Consider the following 20,928-nt stretch of genomic DNA (forward strand, 5'->3'; position numbering starts at 1 on the left):
ACCCAATTTACCATATTCTAAATTTCTAATGTGTTCTAAAAATCTAGTTTTAAAAGACCTATTAGTTTTACCTATATATAGGTAAATATTATAAATTATAGGTAATTTATTAATATTATAATTATAGGTAAGTATTATAGGATATAGGCAATAGGATTATATATACAGAGTGATTTTTTAGTCCTGTTACCCAGTTGTTAATATCTGGTAATTTTTTTCTAAGAAAGGGAAATTTTGTTTTGTGACATGAAGTTGATAGCACTACTCAACCGGTATAGATACGGTAGTGTGAGTTGATTCTTCTTGAGCTGTATAAACTTTTGTGCCGTTTCCGGTTGTGTTACGAACAGAATGTCTTTTACCATAGAACTAGTTTTCATTCTTGAGCAATATTTTGCTACGAAATCGTACGCGAGTGTAAAAGAATCATTTCAAATTAAATTTGTTGGTGTTCCTCTGCCAGAAAAAATGCCAATTACTAGGCGAGCAAACCAATTTTGAGAGACAGGTAGTGTTTGCAACAGAAAATGTTGTGATCGACCAACTCGCTTGACAGATGACGTTTTAGAGAATGTGAAAACAAGATTGCTTAATTCTCCACGGAAAAGTTTACAAAAACTTTCCACGCAAGTTGGTTTGTCATATTCGAGTGTTCAGAAAGCCGCTAAAAAATTAAAATTGTATCCGTATCGTGTACGATTAGTTCAAGAGCTTCAGCCTCCAGATTTAAACAAGCGATTGCAATATTGCCGTTGGTTTAGGTCTCACGTAAATGATAATGGAATCAAATTTTTAAACACAGTGTTCTTTAGAGATGAAGCTTGGATCCATCTCGATGGTTATGTAAACAGTCAAAATTGTCGAATTTGGGCAGTTGAAAATCCTAACTTTTTACAAGACAAATCTTTGCATCCTGAAAAAATTGGTATGTGGTGTGCGATATCTCTTCATCATATACTCGGACCCATATTCTTCGAAGAGACAGTAAATGGTGAAGTATACAGGAATATTGTGTGCCAATTTGTGTCCCTCCTGGAACCTTAAGAACGGTATTGCTGGTTTCAGCAAGACGGCGCTACATGCCACACGTCTCGAGAAACCATGGATTTTCTACAAGAGTTCTTTGATGATCGAATAATAAGCAAGAGCTTATGGCCTCCAAGGTCCACAGACCCCACATCTCCTGACTACTTTTTGTGGGGCTATATTAAGTCAGAGGCCTTCAAAAACAATCCTCACACTATTGATGAAGTTAAAGTCAATATTACAGACTTAATCACGAATATTTCCTATACAACTCCAAAAAAGGTTTCTGCTAATATGCTGAAAAGAGTCTGTGCATGTATAACCGCAAGGGGTGGGCAGTTTGAGCATATTCTTTAACAGAATATGTAAGTAATAGCTTTTTATTAATCTCTTTTGTAAGTAACAAATACATTTTTTTATTCCACCTGATTTTCCCTTTGTTAAATTACATTTAAAATTGGGTAACAGGACTAAAAAATCAATCTGTATATATATATATATATATATATACTAGCTCTATTCGCCATGCTTTGCTGTGGCACATTGTGGTTGCATGGATAAGAAATGAGAAACAAAACAAAGCGTACGTTTTGTAGAAGTTTAATTTTGCAATACTTGTGGATATACAATATTTTTTGTTTTTCCACTGTCTGCGTAGATATAAAGGCTATCTGGTATGCCGACTCGGGAACACGCAACATACAGTTGCCCATGTGAGAAGCAATCCGCATCTAAATCTAAACCACACAATTCTAAAGATTGACCTTGAGCTTTATTGATTGTGATTGCAAATGCCAATCGAATTGGGAATTGCAATCTTTTAAATTAAAATGGTGTATCGGTTGGAATTATGGGTATTCGAGGAATGAGGACATCTTCACCTTTGAAAGGCCCCGTTAAAATTGTTGTTTCCACTATGTTATTCATCAATTTCTTAACTGCAAGTCGCGTACCATTGCAGAGTTTTGGCTGATTAATATTCCACAACAGGATAATTGTCATTTTTTGATCGAACAGTTGCTAGAATCAATCTAATGAGGAATGTTTTCCCAGTCCTCGTGGTGCATCCAAGAAGAAGGTCCCCCCAACTCAGTCATTTATCATTTGCATTATGCGATCATAAATGCATTTCTGTTCACGTGTTAATTTGGGAATGTTTGATTGGACATATGACTGAAGATCACCAATGTTGTAACTCTGTTCACGGCGTAAATCCACATCAAATGAAGCAATCGCAGCTCGGGTGGGTGCTGGCATTCCCAATTGACTAAGAACTTTATTTGCAATAGCTAAGCACTTGTCTTCAATATTTATCAATGCTTCGTTGTAAATGCCTTCTGTAAATTCCATGGTCATATTGGTATTTTCTAGGTGTACTCTATGCAAAATATCCTCAGCCATGTGCGATCGTTATCTTTCCCATAACTCTGTGGGAGATAAAGGGAAACATGCAGTCAATATAATTGCGACTAATGCGCGAATTTGGTTTGGATATGCAGTGTTGCACGCATCATTAATACATATATCCCACTGTTGGTCGTTTTCGAATAAATTCAGAGCTTGGTGAAAGGCGCAGCTCAATCACGACACGATCACACAAAAGTACCTCGATTAAAGTGAATATTTAATTAGATTGTATAATAATCTGAATCAGATGCAAGTGGATACGTTTTTTTTTTTTTTTGTTAATAAACAATGTAATTGGGAACAGGTATTGTTTCACATGTGACTGCGGTTGTCGTTAGCTAGTATGGTGAGTGTTCCCCTCGCTTCCGGCAGATGGCGTGGTCACTGGTACACAGCTGACCATTAAAAAAACTGTTTTCTCGCGGTCGTGGGTATGTGACTGATGCGAAAAAAAAATAAAAACAATTTTTGCAATTTTTGTTGCGGGTTATATATCGTGCTAAAATTTGAGCTCAATCAGTGCAGAACATTTTGAGTTTTTGAAGTGTACACAAACGAACTTAACATTTTTATATATAAAGATATATATGGTCACAATCCTTGCATTTTATTTTATAAATTTCACATGAATTATACAAGTCTGTGTGATTGTTATTTTTTAAATATTGTATTATATGATTGTTTGTCTTGTATGCCGGTTTAAATTTACTTTTATCATAAATATTAATTGTATTTTCAACTACATTGCTAGTATATAAATATTTTATATAAATAATATAAAGCTACTAGAATAAAGAAAAGAAAAAGTAAGGTAAGTGTCATTTCATTTACTTTGTATTTCTGTACTTGGGTTGTTCAAGTTGGTTTTTAATTGTAAAAAATACTATATATATATATATATAAAAAAATAAAATTAATATGACCAACCTTCAGACAGATATGAGGATGACAGTATTTTGAAAGCTGCAGTAGATGGCACCACCATCTATTTTGATAGTGATGTATAATTTAATATATTTCGATCAGACAGGAGCAAAAGCGCTCCTGCATAGGTAAGTCATCCTATTGTATTTATTCTGTACTTTGGTTGATGTAATAAAATAAATATATTTGTATATAGTACAAAGGAGTATGATTCTTAAAACAATTAATTTTTAAAAAATAATTTAAAATGCCAACCAGGAAAAATTATTATTAAAATTTGACAATTTACATGTTAAACTTAGTAATATAATGCAATCAATAAAATTTAACAAAATATGCCTTAAATTAGATATGCTAGGCTCAATATAAAAAATTGCCAAATTAATAAATGTGTAAATAAAACAAAAGAATTTGCTAAAAAATTTAGAGTAAAACAAGAAATCAAGTATCCATATTATAGAAAAAAATGAGTAAATATTGAATATTACAATGCACATTTACACTTGATAAAAATTTTGGATAATCGTATGTTTGACTATGTGTCTAATTTGATTAGGGACAATATTGAAATGTATAAAAAGAAGCTTAAAGAAAATAAATATAATAAAATTGGTAATTTAATAAGAATTAATAATAATTATAAGAGTAATGATAACCATAATTATAATCGTAATAGGTATTATAATAACAATAAAGGATTGGATTATTTCACATTACAGGAAAATTCCTTGGGTGATAATTTTTATAACAATTTACAACTAGACAATATGCATGAAAATTTGGGTTCATTTCCTGATAAGTGTATTGATTTGATAAATTTATAAAAATATGGTTCTTGATAATGATGAGCAGTTTATTGTAGCTAATGCGTATAGGTTTAATCAACAAAGGATGATAAGAATGATATGTTAAGAAGAATATTGTGGTAGATTCTGAAATAAATGTAGATAAAGCAAATCCTAATGATAAAGAAGTTTTATGTAATATCATTAATAATAAAATTTATGATAAAAAATGAGGAAATATAAATTACAAGGGTGGTTCATAAAATAACTTACAATTGTGCCTAGCGTGGAGCTGGTGGGGATAGAGCCGCCATCTTGGTGTCAAAACGTTTCTACACTCAGTATGCATCAAGATGTTGTAGTATGTGGACTGATTTTTCTACTTTGTTCATTGTGAATTATTGAAATGTGCACTTTAATAGAAAATAATGCAAGTTGTGAGGTGCGTTCAATGATAAGGTTTTTACTGGCAAAAAACCTCAAACCAGTTGTAATTCATTGGCAACTTTGTGAGGTGTACGGAGATGGAATAATGAGTGAAAGTGGAGTTAGGTAGTGGTGTATTCAGTTTAAAAATGGTCGCACCAATGTTCATGATGAGGACTGCAGTGGTCGGCCTAGCCTTGTGACTGGTGAACTGATGATGAAAATCAATGATAAAATTCGTGAAAATCGTCGCATTATGATACAGAACTCTTCATTTCTCCCATTTTTCACAAAGTTTACTTCATGAAATTGTATTGGGGAAGTTTGGTTATCGCAAGATGGGTGCCAAAAATCTAAGGCCTATTTAATCTAAGAAAAGGAATTGAAAACCTTGTGCATCATTATGATAAGTGCCTTAATCTAAATGGCAACAATGTAGAAAATAGTTTAAGATTGTCCCTTTTAAATGTATATAATACTTTTTTTTTGATTTGGTTGTTTTTCTATTTCAAAATGTAAGTTACTTTCTGGACAGCCCTTGTACAAATCTTGAACTATAATTTATTAATTATAATAAAAAAATAATTCACAATCTGAAAAATAAATTAAATAATAATAATAGTATCATTTTGAAATCAGATAACACTAATATGTATTGGTTCTGATAAATATAGAAATTTGATGGAACAATATTTAGTGGAGAATGATTTCAAGGGAATAAAGGACCCTACTAAAAAATTTCTAAGAATTACTAAAAGTTTAATAATAAAATACCGCAACATTTTTAATTATAAAAATAATTTAACATATCACACCAAGTTGTACCATTATGAACCAAGTCCACTTATGTTAACTAGACTAACAAAAATACACAAACCGGGTATACCTATGTGACCTTTAATTAACATCAAAACCACTCCTTCTTACATTGTTTCTAAAATGATTGATAAAATACTTAGGAACAAAATAAATTTAGGTACAAATATATTATAAAAAATGGATATGAATTAGTAAATAATGTAAAAGACTTAAAAATTAGTGATAAACTAGGATAGGTTTAGTTATGTATATTTGCAATATGTATCCTAGGTTACCCATAGAAAAAACTATTGACATATTAAAAAATAAATTAATACAAAATCACGAAGATCCCTTATTTATTGAAAATATTATTGTTATTACTAGAAATATATATAAACAGAATTATTTTAAATTTGATGACGAATATTACACCCAGGAAAACACTCTATGAATGGGTTTTCCTTTGTCATCCATATCTGAGGTTTATTTACTGGAGTTTGAAAGAAAAGTTGTTTATGGGAAAACTCATACACCTGATATTTTATTATAGACTAGATGTGTTGATGATATTTCGGTAATCTATAATCCAGTTATATGTAACGAGCATTTAATCATTTTGAACAAATTAAATTTCTACTTTAGTAAATTGAAATATACATTTGAAATTAATAATAAAAATAATCAATGCATAACTTCATTATATAGGAAACCCACATCTAACTACTACATATAGATCTTCAAATCACTTGTGGTCACACAAAATTAGTACTTACACAAACATGGTAAATATTATTACTTAAAATAAATAAATATATATTATATATATATATATATATATATATATATATATATATAGAGTGAGAGAAAGAGAGAGAGAGAGCAATTAGGAATATTTGAAATACTTATAGATTTAAAACCAATTAAATGAGATATCAAACTGTAGGTATCTTTATTGTAATTCTTTTTAGTTAAAAAAATTATAACGTAAAATTTCGTACATTTTTTAAAGATAAAATACTAGTTAAAGTAGATTGTGAACTTAGATTTTTAAGGGATATTAAAAGCTCAAGATTAAAATACATCTTTGTGCTGACACTTTTTTTTAAAGTTTTGTAATATATTTGATTTTTGGGTGGATTACAGATAAATGCACGTAGTAGAAACAGAGCATTGTTGTAACGCTGAAAATATAAACTTGGCAGTCAGTGATACAGCATGGGCCAGTTCAGTACCCTTAGCTTCTCTGCACTATAAGACTGATGAAAATACTAAAGTTGTACATGTAGTTAGATCTTCTTACACAATTTAGTTAGTATTTATATTTATTTATTGAACCAAAAAGTAGTTAAGAAATTATATTTTGATATTCAGTAACTACATTATATAGTGAAATTAAAAATTAATTTCCATCCTTCATTGGCTTTTATTTGTTTACTTTTTAATTGCTGTATATGTTTTTTTTAATTTTGAAATGTTTTGTATGTCACTTTTCTTTACATTTAAATTTGTATACCAATCACTCATATTGCAGTCGCTAAAGTAATTTTCATTTTTAAGAGTTAGGAAGTTAAAGCTTAATTACAATAAAATTGCAACTGTTGGTTTTACCCAACAGTAAAAGAAGTTTTGTAATTTAACTTTATTACTGTGATTAGAGAGTCTTTCAAGCTCACCCTGGATTTCTCCCCTATCCACTGAAGGCACACCCCTCCAGCTTAAGAAATACTGCTCTAGGTTGCATTTTCCATTCTTTTTCTGTCATGTTTATTGTTTTATTTGTAAGAAAGAAGCTACAGTTTATATAAAATAGTGTGCCTCTTTACAGGTTTGAAAAAGGAAACTGTACTCTTATAGTAATGATTTTTACTTTAGTTATTTAATTCTTTTACTTTACCAGTGTTTTTTTTTTTTGTTTTTTAGGGTATACAATTAATATCAAGAATGAAAAGAATTATTACTTTACTGATTAATCTACACCCTGTAATGGGTAAACCGATGACAAAAGGAACTGTAATTGTTGTTTGTAAATTAGTTGAACTTATTAAAGGAATAGAAATGATGTATCATAGACACAGTATCACAATTTCTAAATGTTTGTCTCCTATTATGGAGCGACTGTTATATCAAACCTTATTAATAATAGATTCAACTAAGGTAAACTTTTATCAATTTATTTTTTAATGTTACTTTTATGTTATATTTTTATAGAGTTATTGAAGACTATTATTCAAATGTTGTAATTTCTTTTTATAACTGTTTATCGTCATAACAAATCTCACTTCATTTTTAGTTGCACATAAGATCTTGTTAACCCAGCATTTTCTGCTGATAAACTTCTATCTGATGATTTCACTCTGAAACCACTAAAAAAATCCAACTTTTAAAGTTTAATTTCTGTTAGTATTAGTTGCTTATTACCTCCGTAAAATAATTGTCTAAAATAATTATTAGTTTCGTGACTTATTTTTCAATAAATGTTTCATAAAAAAAAGTAATAACTATACTTTTAGTAATTATGGTAAAATTTATAATACATTTTACTCTATACTTTAGGTGAATGAAAATATTTCCAAAATAAATAACTTATTCCCTTCCTATCTGCTTAATTTTTTAATTAAAATTTTGCAATTTTAATATTTTTCACTACAAGTCTGACAAATAATAAAGTTTGTCAGGCCAACAAGAGGCCTGACAAAGAGGATATAATTTGAAATTTAATGATTCAACTTTGTTGCTCTCTTTGTTTACTGTGTTAAGAATAAATGGAAGCAATGCTATTCACAGTGTAGGCCTAAACCTAGAAAAAGATTCCTTGATTATTCTGTGCAGTTTGATGTTTTATTATACCAAACTTGCAGTTTCTGTTTATTCTAAACACAGTAAACAAAGAGTACAACCACTTGATTTAGTACTCTGTATAGTTTGAAAGGTATAGATATATATCTATTTCTGTGTTACTCGGTGCTGAAATTTAAATTATACGTACCTGACTACATGTCTCTGACACATTAAAGATATTTTTTAGGGCACATCAGTGTATTCATGCTTGTGAATGAATGAATGAATGAATGAATGAATGAATGGTTATGAGTGCTTTTTTGTTCTACTGTTTTGCATTTTTTACAACTGTGTGTGTGTGTGTGTGTGTGTGTGTGTGTGTGTGTGTGTGTGTGTGTGTGTGTGTGTGTGTGTGTGTGTGTGTGTGTGTGTGTGTGTGTGTGTGTGTGTGTGTGTGTGTGTGTGTGTGTGTGTGTGTGTGTGTGTGTGTGTGTGTGTGTGTGTGTGTGTGTGTGTGTGTGTGTGTGTGTGTGTGTGTGTGTGTGTGTGTGTGTGTGTGTGTGTGTGTTCTAAAGTTAACAAAATGATTTGATTGTAACAGAGAAAGGAACTATGATAGTAGGTATGTTATAGTAATCTATAGTAGTAACAAACCTACTGTTCACAGTTTCATTGTACTCATGCAATAGTATTGTTTCACTATGAGAAGTGAAATTTCTGTTCATGGCTTTAAATTACAATTAAACTTTTCAAGTAGCAAGATGGTCATCTGATATTTTTATCTGTGATTTTCTTGTAAAATTTGACTAGAATTATTTTTTACAATTACTCCTCTTTTTGAGTTATTGGTGACCAAAATATCAAAAATCATGCAAGAAAAATAATCAATGGAAAACATGCTGCAGTAATTTGTCAATCACATTTCACTTTCAGATTACATTAAATAAGGAACATGTTAGCAGTTACTGTTGTAAAATAACTTGAACAAAGACCCATTTCTAACTTGTACTTACTGAACTTGAATGACTGATAAAATAGCAGTGGGTTATAAAAGAATTTATGGAAAAAAATAAATAATAATAATGGAAATTTTATGTTTAAATAGTTACTAGAATTTAACCCACTGGGTTGGTCTACTGGTAAATACATCTTCCCAAATCAGCTGATTTGGAAGTCGAGAGTTCCAGCGTTCAAGTCCTAGTAAAGACTTTTATATGGATTTGAATACTAGATCGTCGATACTGGTGTTCTTTGGTGGTTGGGTTTCAATTAACCACACATCTCAGGAATGGTCGAACTGAGACTGTACAAGACTACACTTCATTTACACTCATACATATCATCCTCATTCATCCTCTGAAGTAATACCTGAATGGTAATTCCCAGAGGCTAAACAGGAAAAAGAAAGGAAAGTTACTAGAATTTATTCTGTTGCTAGGACTTATTTTTATAATGTATTAATTATCGTATGATGTACATTTTTATAAATTTTGATCAGTATATAAACTGTTTTTTTTTTACAGAAAGCTGTTGTGCAGGACAAGAGATATAATGAGAAACTAGTTGATGTCCTGTCTTCATTAGTTATGGCTGAGAAGGCTTTAGATGGACCTCCGACAAGAATGAGATTGTTAATTAGCCGGTTAGCTTTATCCATTGCTAATTGGCAGCATACGTTCAGAGAGGAGGATTTTATTAACTTGTCACAAGTTTTGACTTGTGTAGGAAACATGGCATCTCTACAAGAAATACTTTCCAGTTCATCTAATTGTGATTTTTTTTATTGGAATAGAAATTTTCTTACTGTATATTTATCAAAACTTTATGAAGCCAAAGCAGATCTTCAAAGACTGATAGTAATATTTTAAAATTCTCTTTTTTTCCTATATTTAACATTGTATATTTTATTTCATATGATAATCATCTATGTACAGTGTAAGTCCAGTATATGCTTATCGCATGAGTTTACAGTCATGTTTTATTTACACTGATTTTTTTTTGAAATTATGAAAATTATAGACAGAGCTATCAGAAACTTAAAAAGTTTATTTGAGAATAATGGAGAATAGACAAACTTGGAGCAAGCCCAACACTTCAGGGCAGATGATAATGATTTTATGGTGGTGCCTTATGAAAAGTGACATTATGATCTGCAATATGATATATAAATAAACCTTTTCTGTAAAACTACTGGTTTCTAAAAATATTGACTAATGGTAATGCGTTACATATGCATTATATATTGGGAAGATGTTAGGCATCAAATTGTTCATCACTTGTGCAATACACCAGTTCACAGTAGCATCATGTACCCTGCCTACATTAGTCAATATAACTGTTCTTAGCATGGAGCTTCCATTACTGTAGCTTCAGACAGATGGATTTTAGTAATGTCATTTCATCTTTAAAAAGCGATATTACTACAAGATATTTAACAGTTAACTAACTCGACTCCGAATTAATTTTATTGAATTCAGCACAATCGCTGATTTAAAGGACTCTAAGCATTGTATATGACACTTTTATTAATGATGTCTTTCTATAACACATTTATTAAAGAAATTAGATTCTTTTATGCTATCTGTAGAGTTTCTTTAAATCACTATCAAATTTCTTTTTACAAAATTTGAAATTACATCATTTAACAAACTGAAATGTACATGTGACAAGGTATTCTTTTTCAAATCTTCTATTTGTAAACTGTGTCACCTCATTATTGAGGATTTGTAGATACTTATTTAACAGATTACGTTTATTAGTATATAGTCTGTACATTTTTTTGCATAGGGGCCAATTTTGTAATGAACATAGCATACTTTTATCTACTATAATAAAAGTCTAGATCTGCTCTGGTGAATATTTTGTTTCCTGTGATTGAAGTAGGGGAAGTGTTTTAATTGTTATATGAGTGACTAGAATCAAAATTGCTGTGTCTCAATAACTTACTGCATCTTGTAGCATTATGGATTTTTACTGTATGTGTATGAGGGGTACCCAAACATTGTTGTGGGAATAAGGTCATAGTTTGTGCTCTGTCACTGGAATAGTAGGCTGAATCTTTCTGAGTCAATATGCAAGGAAACTCCATGCCAGGAGGTACTATAGAAGCATATGAATCTTTAATGCAGAATTGTTTTCCGATTATGGCCAAAATGTGATGGCTGAAAATCATGAGCAATTTACAGCCGTCAAAGTTTTGTTTCCTTTTAGAAAAAAATGCAGCAGAAACACTTCAAATGATTCAGAAAGCTTACAGAGAATCTGCAATGTGCAAAACATTTGTTTGAGTGGTTTTCACATTTAAAATAAGGAGAAATTTTGATTTAAGATCATCAGTAATCAGGGCTTCCCACAAACATTCAAACTGACAAAAATTTAAAAAAAATTGTGTCTCCATCAGTGAAGATTGTCGGTGAACCAACAATTTTAACTGGAAGTTATCAAAAACATTATGTTTTTGAGTGGGAAAACTGACCAGAATTGTGGGGAATATATTGTTTTTCCATCACAACTTTCCTGTCCACACTCCATTCACTGTGCAGCAGTTTTTAACAAAAAACTTAATGACTCCTTACCCCATCCTCCGTATTTGCCTAATCTTGCCCCTTGTGATTTCTTTTTTTTCTAAAGATGAAAAGGGACTTAAAGGGAAAGCCATTTGGTATGGTTGAAGTGGTGAAATAAAAAATAAATTATACGTATGTTCATTGATGGCATCATGAATTTTTTCTCATAAATATGCTATTTCTTCTAACAAGTGAAGATTTCAAAAATTGTTTTGAGCTATAGAAAAAATGTTTGGATAAGTTTATCAGATGTAAAGGAGAATAATTTGAAGGTGATTCAGTTTTCAAAATGTAAAAATAAAATCAATAATATATGTAAATTATTACTTATATTGATGTGCAATGCTTCAGCCATTAGGCTTATTGTGCAGCTACTGGGCAGAAAATACAGTCTTGAGTCAGTTCATAGGCAGCCCCCTCCTACCAGATACCAAGATAAGACAAGGGATGCAGTGGCTCTTCAGATCCTGGTATCCTTCAGCATACGGAATCTTTGCAGGGTCAAACCTGCACCATCAGACCATTTTAAAATGTAAACTGTGTCTTCAATAAAAGGATTACTGTTCATAATAACTACATATATCATTGTTGCTGTATAGTTATCTGTACACCTTTCTTATGTGTTTATTATTATGTTCAAGCTCATTCTATCATGAAATACGAGGGATGTCTCTAAAGTAAAGATCGCCGAGAAATTTCTCTCCTTAAGATTGGCAAACCTGTGTTGTTCATGGCCTTGCTAATAATATACACACTGCATTGTTATTTGTGAGTTGTCGCGTTGTAGTATCTTTGATTACGTGAGTTATTACGTTATAAAATGAATAGGAAGATCGATGTTGTCGCCGACTGAAATACATGGAGTTGTATATTTTTTAAACCATCAAAACATTAAGCCGGCTGAAATGCATAGGCAGTTGATTGCTGTGTACAGTGATAATGTAATGAATGAAAGAAACATCTGAAAATTGTGTGAAAGGTTTAGAAATAACAGAATTAATGTGCATGATGAAGAATGTTTGGGGAGGCCCTTGATAATCGCTGAGGACTTGTTGAAACGTGTCGATGATGAAATCAGAAAAGATCATCGCTCAATGATTTCCGACCTGGCCCTTCTTTTATCTGATGTTTCAAGAGCTGTTATTGGTCGCAATAGATGGTTCATGGCCATTAATTTTCAGAAAGATTTGTGCATGTTAGGTGCCACGCGTCTTAATGGAACGTTACAAAATGTAATTTTTGATGCACTACTCATAAAAATGTGATGAGTTCCTTAATTCAGTTGTTACCAGCAATGAAACATGGATTTTGTATTACATGCCATAGAGAAAACGGCAGTCAAGTGAATGGCGTCATCCTCAATCACCAACCAGACCAACAAACCTCAGGCCACAGCCATTTGGATGCAAACTGATGGCCACAGTCTTTGGGGTCAGTTTGGCATACTGCTGATTGATTTCATGCCACGTGGAACAACCATAAATGCAGAAGCCTACTGCAAAACTCTATGTAAGTTATGGCATGCCATTCAAAATCAGTGACATGGGCGGCTAACTGATGGCATCATCCTGCTGCACAATAATGCATGTCCACATGTTGCGGATCCGACATGTGATTTACTGAATACATTTGGATGGGAAATTTACAATCACCCACCATATAGTCTGGACTTAGCTGCTTCTGTTTACCATTTGTTTGGGAAATTGAAAGAATTTTTGAGTTGTAAGCAATTTGCAGTTGATGATGAACTTAAAAATGCTGTTAATCAATGGCTAAATGGATTGGCGGCAGAAGAATACGATGAGGGTATATTGAAGCTGGTGTATCGCTACGATAAATGTCTTAATTCTTGTGGCGATTAAGTAGAGAAGTAGTATAAGGTATGTAGTTTAAGAAATATAAAAAATATTTATAAAGTTTTCAGAATACATTTTTTTTACAATGAAACGGTCTTTACTTTAGAGATAATCTCTCGTAATTACTGTATAAGAGATAAATGTTGCTTAATTCAGATTGATATTCAATCCGATTATAAAGCTTTAGATCCAGTTCCAAAGAAGTAGTTTTGCTGTATTATACTGCTATGAAATATGTATTTAACTGACGATTTTAAATTATATTTATTGTTTCAGTATGTGATAAATGCTGTGCAAGATAGTGAAAATTCTATATCTAATACTAAACATCTATTATCAACAAAAGTTATACTGGATTCTTTAGATAAAGAAATCACTCAATATTTAAAAAATCAGGTATCTTATTAATTTTTTTTTCAGATATCAATTTAGTCTTAACTGTCAGCATTTATTTATTTTTTGTCTATTTGTTTTAGTACATGATCTAATTGCAAGTAATTATTATATGACTTATATTCTTATAATTAAACTGCTTGTGAAATTTAGGAAATGTCTAAGTCCCAGTTTGATTGTTACTTGTTATTTTTTAAATTCTGATGATTTACTGAATTTGTCATTATTTAATTACTCATATGCATCTTGTTTCAGCTAATTGGTCCTCTGTGTCAGGAAATTGAAACAAATTTGAGACTGTTGATACATTCCCATTTACAAATTGAAGAACATTCATTAAAAAATATATCTACAGACTGCAGTAGTGTATTACAAATTCAGCCGTTTTTCCTAATTTCTAGATACATTTTCTTGAAAGGTCAGTATTGAAATGATCCCACTCTCTGTATTATATGTATAAAAATTAATAAATGAATTGTGTATATAAAGTGATAAAATGCAATTCACCATAAGAGCGATATCTTTTTGTCCTAAGATCATCTCTGATCTTGATTTTTTATTGTAAAATATTAATTAATTTTTTGTTGTAACAGTAATAGTAATAGGTATTCATTTATTAAATATTAATAATCAGTAAGGGTGGATGTTTGTGTTTTTTATATAAATGTAATCAATTATAGTAATCATAAATGAAATGCCAAAAAGTGTAATCGAGCAGAACCTACCCAAAGATAGATTTTTTCAATTCAATTTAATATATGATACATCAAACCGATCAGTTTTTTAATGCTGAAAACAAATCTGAAGTCAACATTTTTCTGTCCTGTTTTTGAAAAATTGCAAAATTCAAATTTTGAAAATTGTTGATATTAATGTTGCAATGCAAATACGGTTTTTATTTTACATGATTACTTTATATTTATGTGCTCAGCATATATTTTTAACTCTGAAATCAGTTGTTAACTGTGAAACAATAACTTAAGTCATAATACAGACATCACAAATCATGACATCAATATCTCTATTGAAGCATACATGAACAAAATTCATCATGTCTATACGATTCAAAATAACACAAAGCTTGTTGGCTTTGTTAGCCTACTGCTTTTGATAGTATAATCTCTTCAGTCGGTTGATAACTGTATTAAGTGATTGAACAGTGAAGTCTCATAATGCCTTGTAAGTGTGTGATTCAGACTGTGTTTTATGTGCGGTGAGTTCATTATATAATTACATAAGAAAAACATTACCCTGTAATTTAAAAAAACTTATAAATTGTACTTTCACTGTAAAATCCATGATCAGGATAAGACATGGGCTCCCTCATATATATAGTAATTGTGTGGTTGACTTAAGACAATGGGTAAAAGGCACACTTGGCACCCCTATGGTTTGGCATAAACCAAAAGCTTACTTAACCAATTGTTATTTCTGTTTAACTAATGTATCTGGAATTTCAAAGAAGTCTAAACACACTGTACTCTATCCTTCATTGCCATCTGCATTCAGACTTGTACCTCACAGTAAATCCATTCCAGTTTTCAAGGTTCATGAAAACAGCTATGAAGAAGCAGACTTTGTGGAAGAAGACAGTCATGATTCAGACTTTGAATTACAATCCGTTGAGCCTAAGCTTATATCACGAGGTATGCTAAATGATTGGTAAGAGATTTAAAAACATTCTTAACTTTAAGGTTTAAGATTGCAAGGTCGAAATTGAAGCTAACATAAAAATTTTTCTCAATATTTTACTGAAGAAAATTACTCAGTTTACTGTACAAATATTAAGCTTATGTTACAATTAAGGTAAGTTCATGAACCTGAGGATTGGCACTTTTTTGTTGATTCCTGAAAGTATAGCTTAAAAGCAGTTCTGCTTCACAATTATGATAAATATTTCCTTCTGTACCGATCTGTTGTGGAATTAATATGAAAGAAACATATGACATTATGAACCTGTTATTGAAAAAGCAAATTATAAAAAAACTACAATTGGAATGTGTGTGGAGAGCTATAGTAATAACTCTTTTGTTAGGCATACAGTTAGGGTATACAAAATACTGTAGTTTTATTTGTGAATGGAACAGCTGAGCTAGGAAGAAAATTGAGAACCTAACTCCTGGGACAAAAACATTATTCATGAACTTCTAGTTAAACCAGAAAAAAATATTTTTACTGTCCCTTCATATCAAACCCAGATTAATAAAAACTTTTGTAAAAGCTATGAAGAAAGACAGTTATAGATTCTGTACACCAGACAGAAATTCCTGAAAGTAAGTGAAACAAAAATTAAAGAAGGGATTTTTGTTGGCCCAGTAATAAGGAACTGGTCAGAGAAGAAATGTCTTAACTCTGAATTAATTGCTGTAGAACTCACTGCTTGGACAACATTTAAAGACTTCCAAAAATTTTCTGGATGTCCGTAAATCACAAAATTACCATAGTATCGTATACTGATAAATTCATATAGAGTTATGGGATGTAATATGATACTAAAAGTTATTTCCTGCATTCACATCTGTATTTCTTCCCACCAAACCTTAGGGCAGTAAGTGATGAACATTGTGAATGTTTTCCTCAAGATATTTTAGTATTGGAAAACCATTACAAAGGCAAATTGAGTGTTAATATGCTAGCTCATTACCGTTGGACTGTAATTCGAGATGTACCCAAGGTTACCTGCAAAAGGAGAGCACTGCTATATGGTATCCCATAACATTAGGTTAGATTAACTTTTATAGACCTTATTATGCCATTTCTATTAAACTGAGGGTGATAGAAAGATTTTGTGTACAGATCTGTAATCTACGCAAAAAAAACAATGCAGAGAAAAGTATCACAATTAGAGAAACATTAAAAAAGGTTTATTTTGTATATCGGTATAATCACAATGTTCATGATCTATTTTTCTTTCATTAGTGAATTTGTTTCAGGTAGAGTGGAAGGATATCTAGAACGAACATTCTATGATTTGACAACTGTAGCGTTACATGACTGGCGAACATATGGGGAAATGAGAAGTCTAGCAAGACATAAGTATGATTTGTCTACTGTTGAAGATCATTTACCCAGCCAAACTTTAGAACAGGTATTTATTCTTTATTCTCTGATAAAACTGAGTAAGTTGTATATCATGGTAGACAATGCACCATATGTGGTAATAAATTATATCATGTATGTTTATAACCTCACTAAACTCCATCACTGATTACATTCTGTTGTGTTGTGACATTTTGGAATGCTGTGAGTTTATTACTTTTATTTGTTTTAAAATTTTTTAAAATTAAAGATATGAATGTCTGTTATTTTCTACATTTTTGTCTTCGGAAAAATCAAATGTAACACTAATTAAATACTTATTATATTTTATTTTTTTAAGGTTTTTTGTTTTTCATTATTTTAAGGTATTTTAAAAAGTTAATAGTATTTTATACTTTTATATAATTTCAAGTTCTATTGCTTAAATCTTATTAACTAGCTAAGATCCAGAATTATATTTAATTCATAAAAAAATTGAGTAGTGGTTGAAGAAGTGGAAGATATATTTTGCTGGTAAAGCATCATGATAATTTTTGCTGATAAACAATTCTAAAGACCAAACATACATGTCCATAATAATTTTTATCAGAGATTTAAAATTAAAAAACATTTATGAAGTCATCACACATGGTGAAGCGTATAATTTTTCACCTGAAATTTAGTGCTAATCTTTACATTTTACATTGTAACAAATTTTTTCTTGGTAGCCATGTATACATTTTTTTTATTAAGGAACTGATAGGGTCAAACGAAGACAATGAATTATCCTGGTCTACTGAGGCTATCTATGGCATGGTTTTCCCTTCCCTTATCTGTGATGCCTTTTTCCTCAATTAGAAAATTGAGTTTTGCATCAAACACAACTTTAGCCTTTGTTTGTGGTATGATGACACCACTTTGTCGCATTTGGGTGGCTGCTCTCTCTAGTGTGGTATCACCTGCTGGCTTGTCCAAGGTCTATTTCTTGTTATCGGGTTGTACAAAAAGCATATATATTTTGACTTTTTGGTTTATTTTTATTTTTTGAGGGCATTTTTTTAGCCATTTCCTCATTACCATTTCCAGAGTGCAGTTGAATAGTGACAGTGAGAGTCCATTACCCACCGGGTTGGTCTAGTGTTTAACGCGTCTTACCAAATCAGCTGATTTGGAAGTCAAGAGTTACAGCGTTCAAGTCCTAGTAAAGCCAGATATTTTTACACGGATTTGAATACTAGATCGTGGATACCGGTGTTCTTTGGTGGTTGGGTTTCAATTAACCACACATCTCAGGAACGGTCGAACTGAGAATGTACAAGACTACACTTCATTTACACTCATACATATCATCCTCATTCATCCTCTGAAGAATTATCTAAACGGTAGTTACCGGAGGCTAAACAGGAAAAAGAAAAGTGAGAGTCCATTGCCTTGGCTCAGTTCTGTTTTGATCTCAAATGGTTTCAAGAGTCCACCTCTGAATTTAACTTTTGACTTAGTGTTTGTGAGAGTCAGTTTTATCATGTTTATTAATTTGGGGTGTAGCCCAAGATGTCTTTAATGTTTTAGTAGGATTCTCTATGGATACAATTATATGCTTTCATGAAGTGTATAAACATTATCACCATGTCTCTGCTTCATTTAGGTAGATTTCATAAGAAAGCTACCTATTGTAATGGGTACTATGATTCAACTTCCAGAAAATTTCTACATATCTTTGCGGTTCACATCCTCTAAACCCCAAAACCACCATCAGTTTAAAAATTTATTTAAACATTTAAATGTTTATATATAAACATAATATATATATTTCACTTTCTTGTGGATACAACTGCTGTAATTTTGCGCCAATCACTTTCAAATGTATAAATAAAATATAATGACCCAAAATCTCAGTCGAGTTTGTTAATGGTCAAAATCTGATTGTGGGGGTGGAAATGGGGGGCTTTTTTGAAAAAACAAAATATTGCTATAACTTTCTTATTAAATAAAATATCAAATTTGTTTAAAGTTCTTACTATTCTTTGGATAAGGGCCTAAAACATATCTAAGTAAAGTTTTTTGATATCACCAACCATTGGCCCAGGGGGTGCAAAAATGGGGTTTTGAAGACAAAAAAATCATACCTCTCTGAATAGGCACAGTATTAAATTGGTTTAAAGTGGTCGTTAGTCCTCTAAACCTTACCTAAAACTTTTCTCTGAAGCAATTTTTGAGAAGATCAACCCTTACAACAAGGGAAGACCAAAATGTTGCTGGAATTGTAGGAAGATGGGGCTTGCCGTATGTTAAACATATGAAACCTTTTTTCACATGCAACCATTGTTGTATTGAGTAAATTTGAAGTTTTTCTTAACTTTAAGATGGAAGTCTTTTTTATCTTCTACTTAGGACTGGTGAAATCTACCTCCGCCTTCCAGCATGCCGAAAGGGGGTTTTTCTATTGTAGTCCATTATTAGCTTGAAATTCATAATCTGGTTTGGACAGATCCTCCAGGGTCTGACACCCCCTGGTATTTTCTTAATTCTTTCTTGAGTTGCAAACCTATCCTGTTGAGGTGATTCTTGAAAGAGTCTTGTATATATTGTCTGGGAGTGAGATTCCCTGTAGTTGTTAGGGTATGGTTGTCTGTGGTTTTGTCTAGCAGGTGGATGAGGGCTGTCGTCCAGTGTTCTGATAGTTCTTCTTTGATCCAGATCTTGAGAAGCTGTTGGTGAAAGGTGATTTTTGCTAGTCTTTCTGCATATTTCCAGATTTCTACAAAGGTCTGATTTTTTCCCACCGCTTTGTAATAATTTATCTTACCCAGTGCTTGGTAGACTTCTTTTCTTGTGGGAGAGTTGATGTTTTCCGATGATGTTGTTATTGGGGTACTGGTGTCAAAGTTTAGGAATTCTGTCTGTTCTTTGCAATTTAGGAGGTTTTTGAATTATTTAGCTAGGATTTTCACCTTATATTTATTGTTGTAGGCTAGGTTATAGTTTTTATTCATCCTTCATTAGTAGGGTTGGGGTTTTGTGTTTTTGGAGTTGGTTTTTGAAGGATTTATGGTAGACTTTTCAACTGCATTCTGTTAAATTTTTTTTTATTGATTTCACTGTGTCTTTATGGTGTTGTTTTTTTTCATTGTTTTACTAGATTTTGGAAAGTTGTTTTTGATTTTTGGGATTGTTACAGTAGCCATGCTTGATGTCTTTTCTCCACTGTTTAATCACATTCGCTGTTCCATCATTGATACTTTTTATTGGCGCCAATTCTGCGATTTATTTAAGGTTGTTGACTAGGTCTTTGAGTCTATCCATGATTGGTTTTTTTCAGTTGCTTTTTGATAATTTTCATTCTTGATTAGTTGGATAGGATCTATTTTTGTTTTAGTTTTAAGGGGCTTGATTTTCTTGCTTCCTTTAGGGAGTGAATTTAATTTTGACTGTGTAGTGATCTTAGCCTTTGTCTACTCCTCAAAGGACTTTTACAATGTAGATCTCTTTGTGGTGGTGTTTGTCCATGAAGACATGACTAGGAGTTGCCATTCTCCTTTATCTTAGTCTGGGTATTTCCAGGTATTGAGTTTTTGAGATTTCCTCTTGAAATATCTGGATTTCAAGATTACATAGTGGTTTCTGCAGAGATCAGTGAGTCTCTGTCTGTTTTCATTTGTTCTCTTTTGGATGGAACATTTTCTGATGGTGTCGCATTTTGGAGCATTTTGTTTGTGATATCTTCTTTCTCTACCTAGTTGAGCATTGAAGTCTCTGATTAGTTATTTGGTTTTTGGGGATATTACTAATGGTCTGGTCAAGTAGGTCCCAGAAGTGTTATGTTTCTCTACAGTCTTTTGGAGATTTGTTTTTATTGTTAGTGGGAGCATGGGTATTTATTATGGTGTAGATTTTATTAGATGCTCTTAGGTTGAGTGTTGTGATTCTTGGGAATTATGACTTGAATTC

The 20,928-nt window shown here is 31.6% G+C and overlaps 1 protein-coding gene across 2 annotated transcripts in view; it reads left to right on the plus strand.

The window, feature by feature from the left end:
* SWIP (strumpellin and WASH-interacting protein) overlaps nucleotides 1-20,928 on the plus strand; it is a 135,724-nt gene that overhangs the window by 66,652 nt on the left and 48,144 nt on the right. For both annotated transcript variants that reach the window (XM_075362217.1, XM_075362218.1), the window contains 5 exons: nucleotides 7,290-7,523; nucleotides 9,671-10,003; nucleotides 13,846-13,965; nucleotides 14,218-14,380; nucleotides 16,896-17,050. In XM_075362217.1, coding sequence (XP_075218332.1) covers nucleotides 7,290-7,523; nucleotides 9,671-10,003; nucleotides 13,846-13,965; nucleotides 14,218-14,380; nucleotides 16,896-17,050 — 1,005 coding nt within the window. The remainder of the gene's footprint in view (nucleotides 1-7,289; nucleotides 7,524-9,670; nucleotides 10,004-13,845; nucleotides 13,966-14,217; nucleotides 14,381-16,895; nucleotides 17,051-20,928) is intronic.

Source organism: Lycorma delicatula, chromosome 4, assembly GCF_047948215.1.
Source record: "Lycorma delicatula isolate Av1 chromosome 4, ASM4794821v1, whole genome shotgun sequence".
In the NCBI taxonomy this organism is placed as follows: domain Eukaryota; kingdom Metazoa; phylum Arthropoda; class Insecta; order Hemiptera; family Fulgoridae; genus Lycorma; species Lycorma delicatula.